The sequence below is a fragment of the Juglans regia genome, chromosome 3 (assembly GCF_001411555.2).
Source record: "Juglans regia cultivar Chandler chromosome 3, Walnut 2.0, whole genome shotgun sequence".
In the NCBI taxonomy this organism is placed as follows: Eukaryota; Viridiplantae; Streptophyta; class Magnoliopsida; order Fagales; family Juglandaceae; genus Juglans; species Juglans regia.
The window spans coordinates 3343375-3362474 of NC_049903.1; the positions used below are offsets into that span (position 1 = coordinate 3343375).

At 35.6% G+C, this 19100-nt stretch overlaps 1 protein-coding gene across 1 annotated transcript; it reads right to left on the bottom strand.

The window, feature by feature from the left end:
- On the bottom strand, positions 1-17842 carry LOC109004639 (insulin-degrading enzyme-like 1, peroxisomal). The gene is made up of 26 exons (XM_018983269.2): positions 17292-17842; positions 17063-17138; positions 15885-15952; positions 15584-15675; positions 15426-15499; positions 15298-15341; positions 14122-14173; positions 13636-13758; positions 13428-13540; positions 13119-13281; positions 10206-10298; positions 10048-10133; positions 9863-9949; positions 7772-7875; positions 6748-6850; positions 6521-6613; positions 6247-6436; positions 5951-6012; positions 5398-5502; positions 3363-3564; positions 2977-3185; positions 2282-2406; positions 2142-2193; positions 1970-2056; positions 1081-1203; positions 1-646 (listed from the first exon to the last, which is right to left on the bottom strand). Exons 1-26 carry the CDS (start codon positions 17412-17414, stop codon positions 398-400), a joined length of 2898 nt encoding a protein of 965 aa, XP_018838814.1. The 5' UTR covers positions 17415-17842; the 3' UTR covers positions 1-397.
- Between the last annotated feature and the right edge of the window lie 1258 nt (positions 17843-19100).

Here is a 19100-nt window from a genome sequence, read left to right on the forward strand (position 1 = left end):
GATTCTAAATGGAGTCGTGTGACTTCCCTCATTATTTCCTAAAACCAAAAAACAGGCATTTAAAGAAGGATCCATATCCGACCAATTGGCATCAGATGTCGAGTGTTTTGCTTGTGGCCTGAGGACATAAGTAAAGAGATGAAAACAAAAAGCTTTACTTATCTCCTCAGAAAACAATTTCATGATTTTGGTGCCATGCAGGGTATACATTTCAATCTCGATAATGACTAAATGAACCTGCTCCTATAATCGAAGTCCCATGCACCAAGATCAATTTTGGATGGTTCAGATGGGAAATACTTGCATTCACGGTGTTCAGCATTGTTTCACCACTACTAGTTCAATGCAGTAGAGGAAGTTGCTATTTCTTTGCTGAACTGGGGTAAAGATTACCTGTCTACAACTTCACATGACCAGAGACTCCTCTGAATGAACCATAAAGAGGCTGTGATCTTCTGAAACTGAATATGTTATCTATCTTCACTGAGTAGGGCCCCGGTTCACTCGCATCTGCTGTGTACTCCGAACTATGTAGGTTTCCATACACTCCTACACTTAATGACTTTCTCTGAGGAGCACCAACTTTAATATAATCATTGAAAAAATCTATCAATTCCTTTTGTGTTAACTTCCTTAACGCTGCAACCTGTTCAACATCATCAATAAGAATCAGTTCGTGTTCCTTTGAGTATATCTTCTATTACTATAAACAAATGTCAGGAAGTGTAAATGAAAATTCCTTTATGATGATGATGATATGTTTATGGGATAACTGTGAATTTGAAGGATTTTTTTTTTTTTTTAGGAATTGTGTTAACTTCCTTAACGCTGCAACCTGTTCAACATCATCAATAAGAATCAGTTCGTGTTCCTTTGAGTATATCTTCTATTACTATAAACAAATGTCAGGAAGTGTAAATGAAAATTCCTTTATGATGATGATGATATGTTTATGGGATAACTGTGAATTTGAAGGATTTTTTTTTTTTTTTAAAAAAAAAAAAAACAGAGGTCCCCAATGATACTAGGGAAGAATGATTCTGAGAATCTGCAAAAGAAGAATGCGGTATAAGTTCATACCTCAGATTCCTTCCTATCAAACTTGAGTGTCCCATTATAAATTTCTCGCCAGTAAAATCCTGATTCTTCTCTTAAGTTCTTGTACTTCTCAAGCTTCATATCAATCAATGTATTCACATTATTCTGCATAACAAGTAGTTCAATCATAAAGATGAATCGCTATAGGTCTATTTAATCGTCAAGGCTCTACAAATTTTTACTTTTACACATGAAAGCATTAGGGTTTAAACTTTAAACCTAAGACCTACCCCCAAGTCTCCAACCTACACCACCCAAAGCCAAATTTTAGGGGCAAGCCTTACAAAGGTAAATGAATAATTAAAAGAAAAATTTATAAACAAAAACGATATTTTACATGATTCCTCAAGTTTTTATAGCAGAAACTCTAGTAATGAAGCATGTGACCACAATACTCATTCCGAACATGGGTTAGATAAGAATTGTTGAACTAACTAGCTGTACAGAGGTTTAGACTGTTAGTAGCCTATAATATGGACAATTTTTTTTATGACGGGTGCTTATGTATGATATGGACAATTCCTACGACAATGTTTCAATCCATAAAATCTCAAGAATGTTACGTTATAGGATTGGCTTGGCCAATAACAGCAATTACAAACAAGTATCCAAAATATATACCAGTACCACTAGAATCAAGTCATTTTCTCATATGTCACCCTTGTCTAATTGTACAATAACATAGATAAATTAGATTTAGAAGGAAGAATTGGCATCCAAAAAATAGATGCTGTCTACCATCAGAAGAAAGGAAACATTGGCTTCCCTTCTAAGTCGAGAAGCAAAATGTTAGCGAATACCATAGATTACGCAGGTGATGATAAACCCAGTAAAAAGAAAAATAATTACTGGTGGAAAAACTATTTCTTGCCTTGAATTCGTCATCAGTCATCTCATAAATTTTACTCTCAAATGTCTTGAGAAATGCCTCAACTCTCAAATCAATATTTCCAGGACCCTGTTAAGCTCAAGAGAGAGTAGATGACATTATGCAACAAGTCAATAGTGAATAGGAAAAAAAATAAAAAATCATGCTATAATACCTTTGCTGTGGATTGGATGATAAACTGTACACCATGGATGCCAGAATCATTCCTACAATGAGCACAAATTTAAAAATTACAAAAGAGAAGGGCAGATATTCCATATTGGCTGTGATAATTATGGGAAATATGTTTTACACCTCTGCACGAGCACAGTGATGTACCCAAGCTGCTCAACTGATCTAAGCTGGTGGAAGGCCGGTTGCTTTGCGATAAGGGCAAAAAGTTGAAGCTTCACATTTAGCAGAAAATCATCACGATGCACCTAGATAGTTTTTCAGCAGAAGCCACACAGCATCAGAACCACACACGGATATTTCATTCAAATCATAATATTGAAAAGTCATAAAGATATAAATAATAAAATGATGAACCAAACTTTAGTGTGCATTATATATGTTTTGTTGGTGAAATAATATAGTATCAAAGGATCTGGCAATGCTATTATGCTCGTGCTTTCCATCACACCTTGCTATTCTATAAACAGGCTGAACTCCACTTTTTATCAATGGTGGTCAGCTCAAAACATCATGGGGATGATGAATAGTGACTGCAAACTTTCCCTTTTAAGTTTTTGCTAAGAGCCATAAAATTGGTACATAGAAACCTTCAAATTTAGTCAAGAAAATGGCAGCTTAAAATTTTTTCCAAATTTCTAACAGATGCATTTTGAAAAAAAATTCACCCTACCACAATAAAACAAAAGAGAAGAAACTGATACTAAGAAGGTATACTGATGACTTTCCCAAGAAGCTGCATATAGAACGATTGCTGATTGAATAAATCATTCCAGATTTAATTGGAAAATACCTCTTTTATAAGCACATAAAACTACCTGAATATAGTGGACAAGTGCAGAATTTTCATCATTTGGATTAAGGCCTTCCGCTGAGTAAAAGTAACTCATTCCCCTTTCAAGTTTAACTACTCTATTTGTCACGTGTTGGGATGAGAACAATGGTTGGCATATAGGGTTTGAACCACTAAAGAAAACGTCTTCAACATGCTGGACCATTGACTCTGCTTCACTGGATTCAATGTTTCCTAGAATAAAAGAAAAATATAGACAAGAATGGGTGATATTAAAGGATGGCCCCTCGAAAGCATTTGCATGATCTTCAGCTTCAAGATGGGGAAGAACTTCGCCCTACAAGTTCGGTAATAGATAGTTCCAACAGCACTAACAAATATCAGGATTAAAAATTATAAATGTATAGGAACCTGCTATATAACATTCAAGGAAGGCCCTTGAAAGCATCACTGGAGCAAATTTTGCAAGATCTTCAGCTTCAAGATGGGGAAGAACTTCAAGTTCTTCCATCCAATGCCAGGTGTGGTCCTGTAGTATTAGAGAGCAATAGTACATAGCCTGCTGATAGGGCTGTTGGAACTTGACATTTTGGTACTCCTTTGTCACCATTTCCTGACAAAAAAAGAACATTCAGATAATATACTATAAAAGCATTCATGGAATACCAAAATAAAGCCTAATCTTTTAATAAGATAACTATTAATGAAAAGGAAAAGATTTAAGCCCAAATACACAGGATGGCTAGGACAGCCCAAAACTTTAAAAATGTATTTCATGTTTACAGGATACAGTACAGAAGGGTGGTGGATTTGATGGGTTGTTGGAGAAAATTGCAGGGCAGTCATCAGGTGGCAGCAGTTTGGAGAATGATTTCGTTGTGTATCATGTGGTGTATTTGGACGGAAAGGAATATGCGCTGTTTTGAAGACAAGGAACGAACAATGGTGGAGCTGAAGAATTTTTTTCTACATACTTTATTGCTTTGGTTTTCAGCTATTTTATTAAATGGGGATGATATTCATGAATTCTTATCCTTAGTTCATCGCTCTTAGAATGTATTTAGGTGTTCTATTGTATACTTCCTGTGTACTAGGTACATGCCTATTTCATTCACATCAATAAAGTTTATCTCTTACTTATAAAAAAAAAAAAGGATACAGTACAGAAGGGGGAAAAAAAAAAGGACTAATAACCAGTTAAGCACCTTCAAGTGCAAAGAAGGCTTCCTAAGGAACATGGTTTCACAAATAAACCCATAAAATATAGCTAGGCACCAGGGTTAGAGCTTTTCTTGGGCCATAGTAGATATAAATTAGTCCTTTTCTGGGGGGTGGAGGGTGAAGGGGGGAATAGTTCTGGTACTGGAGTTTAAGGTAGCCCTACCTCTGTCTTATGATAAAGGTATCCAGAACAGTCACTTGAGACAACACAGTTATTAGCAACCTTGATCATGTAAGGAAAGCTTCCTACAGTGTATGGAGAAAATAACCATAACCTTCATGCATATCAAGGCTTTGTTAATTTGAGACCTCTTTCCAATTCAATTATTAAATAAAGAAAAATGACAAACAAAAGTTGTTTTTATAAGTAATCTTGAACGACAAAAGTTACAAGAGTGAAGAATGGAATGCCACATCAGCACAGTGATGGGAGTGGGATGAGAGTGTATCATCCGGTATAACTCTTTTTTCAAACATAAAGCTGAGAATGGCTTAATAGGAATTATGCGAAATCAAAAAGATAGACAAGTAGTATAATATACTAAGCTTGCTCATAATTTCAGTTCTTGATAATTGACATTTTAATGCCTACCTGCATTATTGAGAGATTTCGGGTTCTGGTGTTTTTCATAAGTCAAGCATCAGAATGTTGACATAACACCATATGTTTCTAACAATGATTAATATTTATTAACATGTTGGAAATTCTGTTGCATACATGTAAAGGTCGTGTATTAGTTTTTTTAAAACATCTGAAGTTAGCCAAAACAAAGATACAAAAATAAAGATTAATCCTGAATCCAGGTCATTTGACTAAACACCAATTCCTCATTCATACATCACCGCTGAAACAACCCAAATTATTAACTTTTAGGCTGATCCCCAGCAAAATTTATTGCTATGTTTTGACTGGAAAGGTGATGGCTTTATGAGTGTGCGACTATGTGCATGAAATTATCCAATATAGAGGTGGGGGGGGGGGGTTGGGGAAGCAATCTATGGATCAAGCCTCTGCCACTGTACCTTGTGACCAAGTACAAAGCCCACATCCTATGAATGAAACCAAACAAGGTAAATCACAGCACAAACTAGGAATATCATACCCAATTCTTGTAACACATGTCAAAGGTGATTCATTTGTATGCTCAGATTGGTTCCAGAAGCAAATCATAGCAATATTTGAATAAGGTAGAAAATCTAGATCTTTTTGGCAAAATGGCATTACCTTTATCACAGAAAACCTGTCAGCTTTTACTTTGAATATTGCAATTTTTTCCAATACGGTTTCCAATAGAGCTCTCAGCTTGTGATTGTAACCAACCAGAGTAACCTAAAGAAGAAAACCAGACACTCAGCACAAATAGGCATTTACGCTAAATGCACATTTGCACTTTTTTATAGGTAAAAAAACTAGTATGCACATTTAATGATGACGGTAAATTGCAATGTCAGATATCCAAGCAATTCAAAATTGCATAATAAATCTAGCCAATTTAATCACAGTGTTCTACTGAAGCAATGTTAACGGAGCTTTGCTACTCATCATCCCCACACACCACACTTATTTTTATTTTATTTATTTATTTATTGTTGGTTTTATTATTCCTAAACTAATTGATTTCTTCTACTCATCATCCATAGACAACACATTTGGTAAGAGAAAAAAAAAATTATGTAGTGTGGTGTGAGGATAATAAGTAGAATTTCTGTCTATAAATATGCAATGCATACAACTGTAACTCATCATCGATGAAACTGACCAAGCTTTATTAAGATACCTGAAAACCACAATCTATGTGGTTTATGCCATAATATAAACCAGCAACCTGAGCATCATAGGCTGAAATAAACAAGTTATAATTAGCTCTTGTTAGGAAAAAATTAAAGACAAAAAAAAAAAAAAAAATACAGCTCAGTATTGATTATCAAAGTTTATTTTCCAGGCTAAGATATGTATTGAGGTTGTATTGCCTCTCTTCCAAATAAAAACTATCTATAGGAAAAAAAACCATACAAACAAACAAGAACGAGAACTCTCTTAATGTAAGCAATCATATCAACTGCATCTCCTTACCATATTCATTCAAGTAATCCATTATTAACCGTGTAAAAATATCAGTAAGAACTTCTGCTTCAGGGGAGTTGCCAGCATGGGGGCAATTAAAATCCATCTTAACATATGCCTTGGGAGTGGAAAACCTTGTATCAGGCTTGTACCATAATCTTGAACGTGATGACTTTCTCAACAAAACTGGAAATTTGACCTGTTTCAAAGTACAATCATATCAGAAAAACTAAAAAAGTGAAAAATAATGATCACATGTGATAAAATTATAGAACCATCATACCTCTTGAGCGTTCTTAAGTGACAAGTCAGTAGGGATGAAAACATTGGGTGCTGGTAGATGCAGATTTTCATTAGGAGCTCCAAGCACCCATTCCTGCAATTAAATATATAAATTGAAAAGAAAAGTCAAGTTTTATCATCAAGATAATTTAAGTTCATAAACCTAAAACTGAATTGACAAGCAACAAACAAAGCCACTTCTCATTTAAGTCCAACTTGTCTACAAACCTGAATCATGGAGCAGGTTATTTTCTCGACAGAATATGGAGTTTCATACCATGGCTCAAACATGTCTGTATGACCTTCAAATTTCTTTGATTCCCAAAAGATTCTGTAGATACAAATCATTAGGAAAACTATCATTTCACTACCTCCGTTTGCAAATCCCTAAGTGCTACTTTCATTCCATATTGTTTGTTCTCTATTCCATTTTGAATATATCTGAAGACATAATTAAAATGGCTATCAAAGCTAACACTTTGCATTATTTGAAAGACCAATACTCCTTTTTTACTTGCTTTATTTGATTCTAAACAAGAACAGTAATTTTGAGAGCTAGTATTTTTGTCATTTAAGAGACAATACATTAAATGATATCCCCTGTAAAGGTTGAATTTGTACACAGGACCAACATACGGAATGAAGGATAAAGCATGCTTAATATGAGTCATGACCATGAGAACACAATTATAAGTTTAGTTCCAAAAGTGATGCAAAACTGGTATACAAAATGATGTGGCGGCCAATGGTTGCATGCTGCTGGTACCAAATACAAGGATAAGGCTGTGTATTACATTTGGCCTGATAGCAAATTGGCAACACAAACAATCTGTTTGTACAGCATTTTCCTCCCCAAAATAAGGAAAACTCAACTATCGGTTTGAAAATGTTCTTATTAAACGCACTTTCCAAGTGGATGGAATTGCACATAGAAGACTGCATATCAGAACTCCCTAATGAAAGCAATAAAAGAGAGAACACAGAAAATTTCTGAACCAAAAACTCGTAGGACACAAGTACAGTTAAAAAATTGATAGCATAAACCAAGAAAAAAAAAAGATGCGGAGCAGCAAATGAACATCAGATAATTTTCAAGTTGCTTTTTATTACAAGGGACAGACAAACAGAATGATATATCATATCCCATCTACAGAGATGTCGGCAGTAAAGGAGGGCATTACCATAATGGAACATTAAATCTATCACAATTAGAATGTAGTGCATACAGCTTCTATGAGCATAATAAACTCACCGGACATTGTCCATAGAGAGCTCCTCTAGTACCCTCTCAATCGTGCCTGGATTGAACATAGAAGGCAATGATGAGCCTACCAGCCAATCATGTGGGGGATATATCTGAAAAAATTTCAGTTCGTCAATTAAAGAAACAAAAATTTATTGCATTCTCATTCAATCAAGATTGTTGGAAAAGAAAATTCATAAGAGGGAAAATGAATCTAAAATTGTCGAAAATCTGAAAGAGAAGTGCAGATTCACAATACAAATCAAACAATGCCCCACCTCCAGCACAATTACCATAGCATAAAAGTGCATTAGAACTCCTCCAAGCATGGGTGAGAAACTAGGATCAATGCATGTAATTGAACCCAGAAAAATTATGATGATCTATTTTAACTGGACTACAGCCTGCTGCAGCTGTGTCAACACAGCAAGACATGGATATGGAACTGTCTAATGGACACTCCATACCGTGGAAATTCTTCAGGAATCGGACTGAGTATATCACTTGGAGACATATTGGCTATTAAATTGGGTTTGAATCTTTAGTGTGGATGGAATCCTAGACAAAAGCATAAAACAGTAATGCTAATCATAGTTACAAGGTATCATTTATTTTTTCCCAACTTTTGAAACTGGAGATTCCCTTTTTATCTTTTGTTTTGTTTTACCTGGTACATTGTAAGTTCATTGCACATGTTACCTAAGACTAGTGGTAATTGACACAGGGTGCACATGCACACACCGCATCAACTCCCCTTGATGCACAGACCCAGCACCACACCTGCCTCTTGAAAACACTCTCATTTTTTCTCTTCCCTTTTCTAGATTTTTTCTCAGCCCTCTACCAATTCCGCTTGCATTCCCAATTCAATTCCCAAGATCCATCATTCATCCTCCTAAGAAGATAAGAACTTTCTGAGTCAAATCCTCTGCAAAGTTGAGCACTTTGACTATTTGTGCAATTTTGGAAGCCTTAGGGGCCTAAAAATGGTTTAGTAGTAGCTGAAATGAAATTGAGGCTTTTCTCTTGGTTGCAACTTTGGGATTTTCCTGAGCTGAAGTAGTTCAATACTGGGATAAACTTGAAAATAATAGGATTTTCGGGGATGAGACATATGTATCATGGGCCCATGGCGGGTACTATCGGATCAATACCTTGGAGCAAAACCTCGGAAGCCAATATAGCAGGAAACTTTGCTCGCTCATATGTGCAAAAATAAGACCGACTCAGTTTGGCATAGGGATGGAACAAAACAGCAGATGATGCACTAAGTGCTTGCAGGTGAACTTGTTCAATTTAAGGTTAATTTTAGCTGGTGGTGTTCTGGGTAGTGGCTTTGCATGGTGTACAAGTAGCTGGGTTTTGTGGTTTCCTGCGGATGGCTTTTTGGTTTTGGGTGTGTCTAAAGTTGTGGGGTTCGTTGAAGAAATTTGGGGAATTTGATTTCTTGAAATCTAGGGTGCCAGTGTTTTATATTCACCAAAACAGATCCTATTGGGTCAATATGACAGCAGCAGTCTGGTGGAAGAAAGGGTTCAATCTGCACCTAGTTCCCTGGCTCTCTGCCTCATTCTTCTACTTAGTCCCCCACCCCAGCCGCTCCTCCTTCCTCAAGTTCCTCTTTCGCTCATCTCTACCATGCTCTTGTTCTCACCCAACCTCATGCTCCCTCGCCTTCCATTGATATGCCCAAGCAGCCTCTCCTATCTGAACAATCTAAGTATCCCAGCCCAACTTCCCAAAGAGCTCATTGGTTAGGTTTTTATTGATATTTACTCAAATTTATAAATTAACATTGACCAATCCATGATTATAACCATTAATGGCTGGTTTGGATAGTGAGATGAGATGGTTTTAGATGAAAGATGAAAATTGAATAAAATATTGTTAGAATATTATTATTTAATATTATTATTGTTTTAGGATTCAAAAAAGTTGAATTGTTTATTATATTTTGTATGAGAATTTATGACATTTGTAATGATGAGATGAGATGAAACACTCTCTGAATCCTAACGAGTCCTAAAAGATTACTGCATTTGTGTAGGACAACGAGAAAAAAATTATATAAATAAATATACACATAAAAGCCAAATTTACCTGCATATTTGATGCAATATTGACCACATAATCAGCAGGAGGAGTTTTGTCTTGATAATGGAATTTTGTCTCACAGATAGCTGAAAGCTTCATTGACATATTTTGTTGACTTAGTTCTATGAAGAAAAATCCTAAAGAAACAAAGCGATAATATCCTAATATATGTATATTTATGCATATAATACCTCATCAAATATCCATTTGCAAATGCCAGACTGCTGTAAAAGGCGAATATACTTGAATAGCAACCCAATAATATCTTGCATGTGCTCTGTCGACCAGTATTAGTCAATAACACCATATAGAAGCCATACATGGGAGTAAAAGTTCAAAAACAACTAACCATGACCAGCCTCAGTAAGATCAATTACTACTTTGAAGAATGAAAAGTCCAAAGTCCAATCCGTTTCACCTGCAGACAATCCTGTGGCCCATCCTGCATTTTTTTTTTTTTTTTTTTTTGGGGGGGGAGGGGGGAGAGAGAGACTGAATCAGATGGGCTTTTCAGAGGTGGTGAGGTTAATGAGTCATACACTTACAAAGAAACCATATACATTTTTTTGATGAGCTGCAAGAACATACTCACATTAATCTTATCTCTGAACACAGATGGTCAAAATAGTATAACCATCCCTTTGTCATAAATCTTTTTCCTCCTTGAGGTGCTAAACTTTAGATTCTGACTACTAGTTTCATAAATTTATTTTTATAAGTAAACGATTATATTGATATGAATAGGCATAGCCCAGGTACACAAGATAGCATACAAAAGGTCACACCTAGTTAGAGAGAAGTAATAGAAACAAGAAAATCATGGAAATCGAGGCCACGACAATCTACAGCTGTGGCCCAAAGAAAAAGAGTGCTAACAAAAAATAATCTAAGTTCTTCTAGTGAGTGCTCCTTGTCTTCAAATGTCTGGTTATTTCGCTCCTTCCATAGGCACCACATGATACAAATCGGGACCATTTTCCACACCGCTGAGATTTGTGGAAACCTCGTAGATTTATCCAGCTAGCCATGAGCTCTGTCACTGTGGCAAGCATAACCCAAGCTAACTCCATTCTATTAAACACTTCATTCCATAACATTCCAGCCATCTCACAACTCAACAATAAGTGATCCACATTTTCACCATTTTTCCTACACATACAACACCAATCTACTACGATCACCTTACGTCTCCGTAGATTATCTATCGTCAAGATCTTACCTAATGTTGTTGTCCATACAAAAAATGCCACTTTGGGAGGCACCTTGTTTCTCCATATCTTTCTCCAAGGGAATTGCGTATTATGCGGTTGTGTAAGCGTCTTATAGAAAGAACGGACCGAGAAGAGCAAAAAACTGATGGGTGTATAGAAGAGTAAAAAAATCCTCAAAGCTGCCAACTTCTCAATCTTGGGCGGCTCTAGTGAAATTCACGTTCCATTGGACTAGTTCCCCCAATGACTCCAAGCAATTATCCACCGAGGCATCTTTCTCACCTGCAATCCTAAAAATTGATGGGAATAAATCCTTTAGGGCATGATCTCCACACCATAGATCAGTCAAGAATTTTATTCTAGATCCATCACCCAACACCAGTCTAGTATGCCGATTAAAGGTCCCCCACCCTCTTCGAATGTGTTTCCAAATGCCCACTCCATAAGCCCCATGGACCTCCCTAGTGCACCACCTTCCCCTCATGCTTCCATATTTGCAATCAATCATTGACTTCCATAGGGTTTCTGGTGCCATATTGTATCTCCACAACCATTTCTCAAGCAAGGCTTGATTGAAAATCCTCAAGTTTATGAAATCCTTCAAGTTTCATAAATTTCTCCTCCTAGTCTGAGACACAAGACCAAATCAATGATTTAAACCTAGATAAACTACTCTTTTTCAACAGTGTTTACCCTTATCCCCTTAGAAGATGTTTGCACAATTTTGAGTGACCTTTTTTCTTTACATGTTAAATGAAAATTTTATTAATATGAATGAAATGGGCAAAGCCCATGTTTACAGGGAAGGGAGTATACAAAAGAATACCTAAATACATTCTAGGAACCAAAAATTAAAAACAGAAAGTCATGAACACTAGTTCCATTGAGCACTAGGGTGAAAACCAAAGCAATAAGGTGTGCACAAAAAGATTTTGAAGTTCCTCTAGTGTGCGCTCCCTATTTTTGAGTGATCTATTCACCATTTTTCAGCAAGCAGGGACTAATATTAAAAATTTTCAAATATGATCAAAAAATATGCTTACCTATAAAAAAAAAAAAGGATCAACAATATGCTACTTTCCGTGAGTACTACAAAATCATAAGACTAAAAATCTAAGCTATAATAATTTCAAGATAAACCTATTCTTTGTTGCCCATCATTTGGATCAGCATTTTTTCCTGCTAACTTGCCCATGGACTACAAAAGGATAAGTATCCCCCTCCCATCACTAAACCCCCAACCTTTAGGCTCTACAACCTAGCTCAGTTGTTTTTCTCTCATTATTACTACAGTTATATAAAGCATTGACCCTTAAGCTACGTTTGGTTCCCAAGCTCAATTGAGTTCAGTCTAATTTTAAGCTGAATCTAACATCCAAACATTCAACTTTCAAATTACTAAACTCATCCCAAGTCAAAACCTTCTTACACGTGGGACCCACAACCTTTTTCAACTTAAAACATCTTTATACGTGGAACCCATAACCTTTTTCAGCTTTCCACAAAAAGTATTAAGCTCATCTTAACATCCAAACACACTTTAAACTCAGTTTAGATGGGCCCCACATAATTCCCTTCACTACTCAACTCACTACTATTCATAAAGAACTCAACTCAACTCAACTCAACTCAGCTCAACATCCAAAAGCAGCCTTAATGTCAGAATTTATTCTTGTCCCATAACACCACAGAATAAGATGACTACACGCTTAAAGTTTAGAGATAAAAAGAGAAGCAAATGCACTTTTCACTAAAGATTACATAGGAGTTACATGTACAACAAACTATGATTGTGTTTGATTGAACTTGAGAAAGTCTTTGCAATTAAAAAAAAAAATTCGTGATATTGCAGGAGAGATTCAAGTACAATCAACAGATTAATCCTCAACTTCAAATTAACAAATAAAAAAACTGCTGAATTCTAAAAGAAAGCATCTCAAGATGGAGCAAAATATATCATTACCATATAAGTTTCAACTATAGCAAAGTTTCAAATGGAGAGATCTGCAGGAAAAATTGATAGTCTGAAAAATGGATGTGAAAAAACCCACCCAATGTTTTCAATATGTAAAACAAAGATCCTTCTCCTTCATGGCCAACTAGATGACCAAGGTACCTGCATGGCCCTTCCTTGTAACGGAGAATCTCTGGAGTAATAGGCCATACAATTCTCAATTTATGACCTTCTTTTATTGGGACAGCTCTGACAAGAATCTGAAATAAAAACACAAATGGCAACTAAAATAGTCCCTTCAAGTTTAAAACCCTTCACTGTATACATTTATTAACAGTTTTTCTAGGAGTTGCAAACTTTCAACCCTTTGTATCAGCACATAAGAAAGTACCACAAGTAAACATACCTGTAAATGTTCTGGTGTGCAAGGATGACCAGGACAGCGGAAACAACTTCTATCAGCATTTTGAATGTCCTGGAACTTCTGCTCAACCATGTTTTCAATTTTATCCAGATTTTCTGCAAACAACATTTGTAAAGGAATCATCATTGTTGATAGTTTAAACATAGAGAATTTATCGACCAGAGGTATACATGCAAAAAGAATTACTAACCTTTTGCATATACAACCAGATGCATGAGGTTAGCAGAGTAATTTTCTTCGTAGAATTTGATAAGCTCAAGTCTTGTATCCAATCCTCTTGCTTTTGGTCTAACCTCCAAGGTATCCAAATTCCCTACACAAATACTAGTAATTTCACTAAAATGAAAGATAACTCTACATATAGAAAAATATTTTACAAGCCTAAACAAATTAAATAGGCAAATAGTTCACCTATTACCCTTCAACCTTGTAAAAAAAGTTTAAGACATGGGAGGATAATAACATAGATAATAAAATAGCATTGCTCAGAAAGAAAAAAGAAAAAAGTGCATCAAAGAAGATGAACAAACATCAGTATGCCTCACATGTGAAATACAATAGCCCAACTCTATGAATGACCCAAGAAGAAAAAAAACATGCATGTAAAAAAAATCTGCTGATGGGCAAACTCTGTAGTGAAGCACATATATTCAAGGAAAAAGGACAAACCCCTGACCTGTGCTGAATTTATGATATGGATGACCCTCCATACTTAAATGTTTCTGAAGCTGTACAAAATAACAAATCTCAGGTGCAGAATGTGATGAGATGTATATCTTTCTGATTAACCATACTACTATAGAAGCAAAACAACATGGTATCATTTACAAGAAAATTCAATTGAAAAATACATAATGTAAGGATATGGTCATTAAAATTTTCATAACTATGTGCAAATTAAGCACAATTTTATCTTGCCCAGCAGGCAAAATAAAAGGCACCACTTAAGCTATTCTCCACTACTGTTTCCTCAGTCAATCTAATAAGAACAGAAACGCTGATTTTTTAATAGGCGCCAGGGGGCTGATTATGTATAACCAAATAATTTAAATCATACAGTTAGATGTCAACATTTTCCATTAAGAACATTATTCATCTATTTATTTTTTGTTCCGGGTGTCTGGAACAAAGTCCCAACTAATCCCAAGGGTACAAAGGCCCTCAGCAAAGAGCTTCTCGCAAGTGCACCTCAGGGTTAAGACCTTTATTTATATATATATATATATATATAGGTAAAGGGTTAAGACCTTTATTAAACCAATAAATTACAAGCTATCATCCCAAGGGAGATTCTAAATTTCAGCCTAGTGCCGTCAAAGTGAAAATCATCTTCGTCAAAGACTATGGACCATAACAACGAATTTAGAAAACAACTTGAAGTTTGAGGCTCCTCAACCCTTCATGAATCTTCCACTTAGGTCACCAGATTAACTAAAATAGCTTAGACTTGCTTTTTGCGGCATGCCAATATTGCCATATACCCGAGAGCATGAAGGTATGCCATGGGGATTGCCTGAGGGTTGTCCATCCAGTCCAACTCAAAATATGTCACCATCTTGTCTTACGAGACAAGATAGCAAGCAAACTTGTCTTTCAGAAATTTGGCAAAAAACTTTTGTACAAAACAAGATAGCGAGAAAACTTGTCTTATGAAGCTTTCAGGAGAAATAAGACATAATAAAGTAGTGAAGTACAAAAGTGAATTTATATCTCATCAATGCTTTCCTTTTTCATATGAAGATTTTATTGTGTTCATTTATAATTAAGCTACTTACATATAGAACTTAAGATCAGTATATCAAGCATATTGCAGTTGTAAAAAACTCTTGGAAGATTGGTAAACAGTAAGTACCTGGTTCATTCTCCAAGCATCGGACAATAAGTTTTTCTGATTTTCTAATAAGGAGAGAGATGATCAATGATAATTTAAATGAAAAACACATAAAGCTGTTATACATGAGCCTACAAAGAAAAGCTAACCAGAATCAACAGCTTTGATTTCCCTCATGGTAGCATCAGCTGACATCAATGGTTTAATAAAGAACTGAGCAAATCTATCAGAAAATGACAGTGTTAATGTCAATATGATAAGTCTGATCATTATAACAACCAGCAGAAAAAGGAAGAGTAGCATCTACCTGTCCAAAGCCTCTTCAAAACAATCAGTGTTAACATCAAAATGATAATTGGTGTGCTCTGATGCTGTAAAAGCGTTTGTTCTGCCACCATGCTATGCATCAAGAATATCGACCACATGGAGAATGTGGAACGCCAACTAGTTAGAAATCTTACAAGTACATATAATCAACAAATAGAAGTTTCTCAAAAAACACAAGTCATTGTATATAATTTCTCATCCATCGCCAAAATTAAACCAAGTACTATATGCAAACATCAATCAAAGTTATCCATACTTCAATAATTATGAATAGTACTTACCTCTGTAATGTACTTGGAGTAACTATCTTCCAATGGGTATTTCTCACTAGCATAAAACAGCATATGCTCTGCAAACAAAACATCAAAATCTCAAAATAAGACCGCAAAACAGCTAATTTGCTTCTTAACTCCACCTTAAGTTATCCATACTTCAATAATTACAACAAGTAACATGCATCAAAACCCGGTGTTACACTCATGTTTAAAATCAGTTGTCTCCTCTATATGATACAAGTACTGGCCGGGCTGAGACGACACTGGAAACAAGAAGTTTTCAATCTGATCTATGTACAAGCTGCTGACTAGTCTGAATGTGGTACACTCTTTTCCTTGGAAGTGTATTTGGAGGACTAAGGTGGCTTCTAAGGTTGCTTTCTTTGATTGGACAGCTTCTCTAGGGAAAATTCTGACCTTGGGCAATCTTAGGCAGCGTGGATTAATTGTTATGGATTGGTGTTACATGTGTAAAAAATGTCGAGAATCAGTGGATCATTTGTTACTTCATTCTGAGATGGCTAGGTTGTTATGGTATGATGTCTTTAATGATATTGGAGTAGCGTGGGAGATGCCCAGGAGGGTGGTGGAACTTTTCACTTGTTTGAGAGGTCTTAGGGGTAACTGTCAAATTGCTGCCGTCAAGAACATGATGATCCCTTTATGTCTTGTGTGCTGTATTTGGCTCGAGAGGAATGGCCGGCGTTTAGAAGATAAGGAATGTTTAGTGGACAAACTTAGATGTTTTTTCTTTAACACCTTATTTCTTAGGGCTTCAGCCATTGAATTTAATAGAACTAGTGTTCATGGTTTCCTTATTTATTTTTCTAGTTACAGACTTGTAACTAGATTTCCGCATTTACGTACTTGTGTGTTCTTGGGCTATGCCTTCTTACTTGTCTCAATAAAAATTTTCTTACCCATAAAAAAAAAAACATCAATTGTCTCCTCATAAGCAGCTCCTTTCACTGATCATTCATTGACTGTCTTCATTTATATATAACAAAACCAAATGATATCGGTGTATTTTCTTATTATAAACGCCAAGGTACGAGCATACAGAGCGGCATTGCAATAAAGCAAGTAGCACTCATCTTTAGAACAAACGCATACGTAAAGTTGTATACATAATTCGAATCAAAGTAAAATGATATGGTAATATATCTCAAAATAGAAAAAAACACCTAGAAAATGGGCGAGGCCCTCGAGGCCTTCGGGGTCGCTGAAAGAGCCCACCCCAACATCCATGGTAGCAGCACACTGAAAAGATTAAAAAAAAAAAACCGAGCGGAAACCAAATATAAGTCTTGAGATGGTAATCAAATCGATTAAACTTGAAAGATAATTGAATCTAAACTCGGATATACCGGAATCGTAAACAAACAAACAAAAAAGAAGATGGGAATTAATTGCCTTGTCGGTATCGGGATCGCTGATAAGGAGGGCTTCGAGGGAGTTCTTGAGGACGATCCTTCTGTACTCCCTCTTGTCGGTCCGCGCCTTCACTATATCCGCCTCACCCTTTCCGGCCGCCATGACTGAGTGCTCGTGAGGGAGAGACGACGACAACGACGACTCGAATACACTTCTTATTCTTTAAAAGAGAGAGACAAGAAGATAAAGCCTAGACTAAAACACAGCGTGACGATCATTTTGTCTTTTGCTTCCCATATATAGTGGTGGAACTGAAACATCGACTCGATTGTCTGATTGCCATGTCCTTGCACACTCCAACCAATATTTCGATCTATTATTACCCTTTAATTAAAGCTTTTAATCTCAAAAAATAAAAATAATTAAAACTTGATTATCGTACATGCGGCTGATTTCCGTCTCTTCATGAAAAATATTATCTTCAGATCGATCAGTCTTAAAAATAAATATAATATCGATATACAGAACATGTTTAGGCTAACAGAGCAAATAGTTTGGAGAGAGAGAGAGAGAGAGGGGCTTTTGTTGAAGTGATAAAAAGAACGATAAATGGGAATCTGTATCCATCTCTAAAAATGTTTACTTTTTTCTTGATTTTTAGAAGAGAAAAGTTTTTCATCACATGCCGCCTACTGGCACATAGGAAGGTAAAAGAAAAATTATCTTTTTTCAATTTTTTTAACATTTTTTAAAATTTATTAAATATCTTTTTAAAAAATAAAAATCAAACAAATTTATTTTAAAATCTTTAATGAACTATGAGTTACAATAATTTTAATTATATCTTTAAATTTAAAGATATATTATTCATCTTCAAAAGTATTATTTTGTTGTAAAACTTAGGGTTGTACAAGAAATCGAGAAATTGAGAAACTGACCTAGATCGACTCAGACCGGCCGCCGAAGCTCGGAATCTGTCAAAACCGGTGAAAAACCGGTCGGCGTGCGGCAGAAAATAGTGTAAATCGATATCGATCGGTTCAGCGTCAGTTCGAACCTGGTTCAAACTGTTGAATTGGCCGATTAAAGAAATGTTATTTTTTTTATATATCCTATATTCAAAACGACGTCATTCTATTTAAGTTTAAGTAGAACGGCATCGTTTTAAGTTTGTAGTTGTGTTTTAACATAACTCAAACAACGCCGTTTTATTCATAACGTATTAAAAAAAAAATTAAGTAGAACGACGCCGTTTGGTCTAAACAAAACGGCATCGTTTTGAAATTAGGTCATCTTCTTCCTCGGGCGTCTTCTTCCCAATGACGCGATCTCATTTTTCATCCCCTCTCTCTCTCCTCTGCGACACTCTCTCTCTCTACTCTCTCAGACGAAACTCACCAATGAACCGACCATGAACTGCTAGAGAATTGCCAATGTCGAGACGGCCGGTGTTTCTTCTCCCTATCGATCGGTTTCGGCCGGTTTCCTCCCACAAAAATGAACTATCGGTCGATATCGATTTTACCCCAAAACTGCACCGATGGGGTCGGTTTTTACCCCTAGTAAAACTTACTTCAATTACTTTATTTTTCAATTTTTATTTTTTACAGTTTTCACTTTTTTAGAACGTCCTTTCACTTTCATTAATTAAAAATATATTATTAATTAATATATAGTTAGTATAATTGTAAAATATAAAAATAAAAAATATTATTATTAAAAAAATAATATTATATTATTATTTTGACTAATGAATTTTGGTTAGAGATGATTTAGGTTTATATAAAAAATATGAAATTTTTATCAAATTTTAAAGATAGGTTTGATAAGGAAATGCTAGCGCTCACC

Bases quoted from the DNA above. Each gene is read 5' to 3' on its own strand.
- LOC109004639 (XM_018983269.2), bottom strand. From the start codon at position 17,414: ATGGCGGCCGGAAAGGGTGAGGCGGATATAGTGAAGGCGCGGACCGAC. The intron at 5,503-5,950 runs GTATCTTAATAA...TTTCTTCTTTAG, and splicing joins ACATAGATTGTGGTTTTCAG to GTTACTCTGGTTGGTTACAA. The intron at 2,057-2,141 runs GTATTATAGCAT...TGAGCTTAACAG, and splicing joins TCATCCAATCCACAGCAAAG to GGTCCTGGAAATATTGATTT.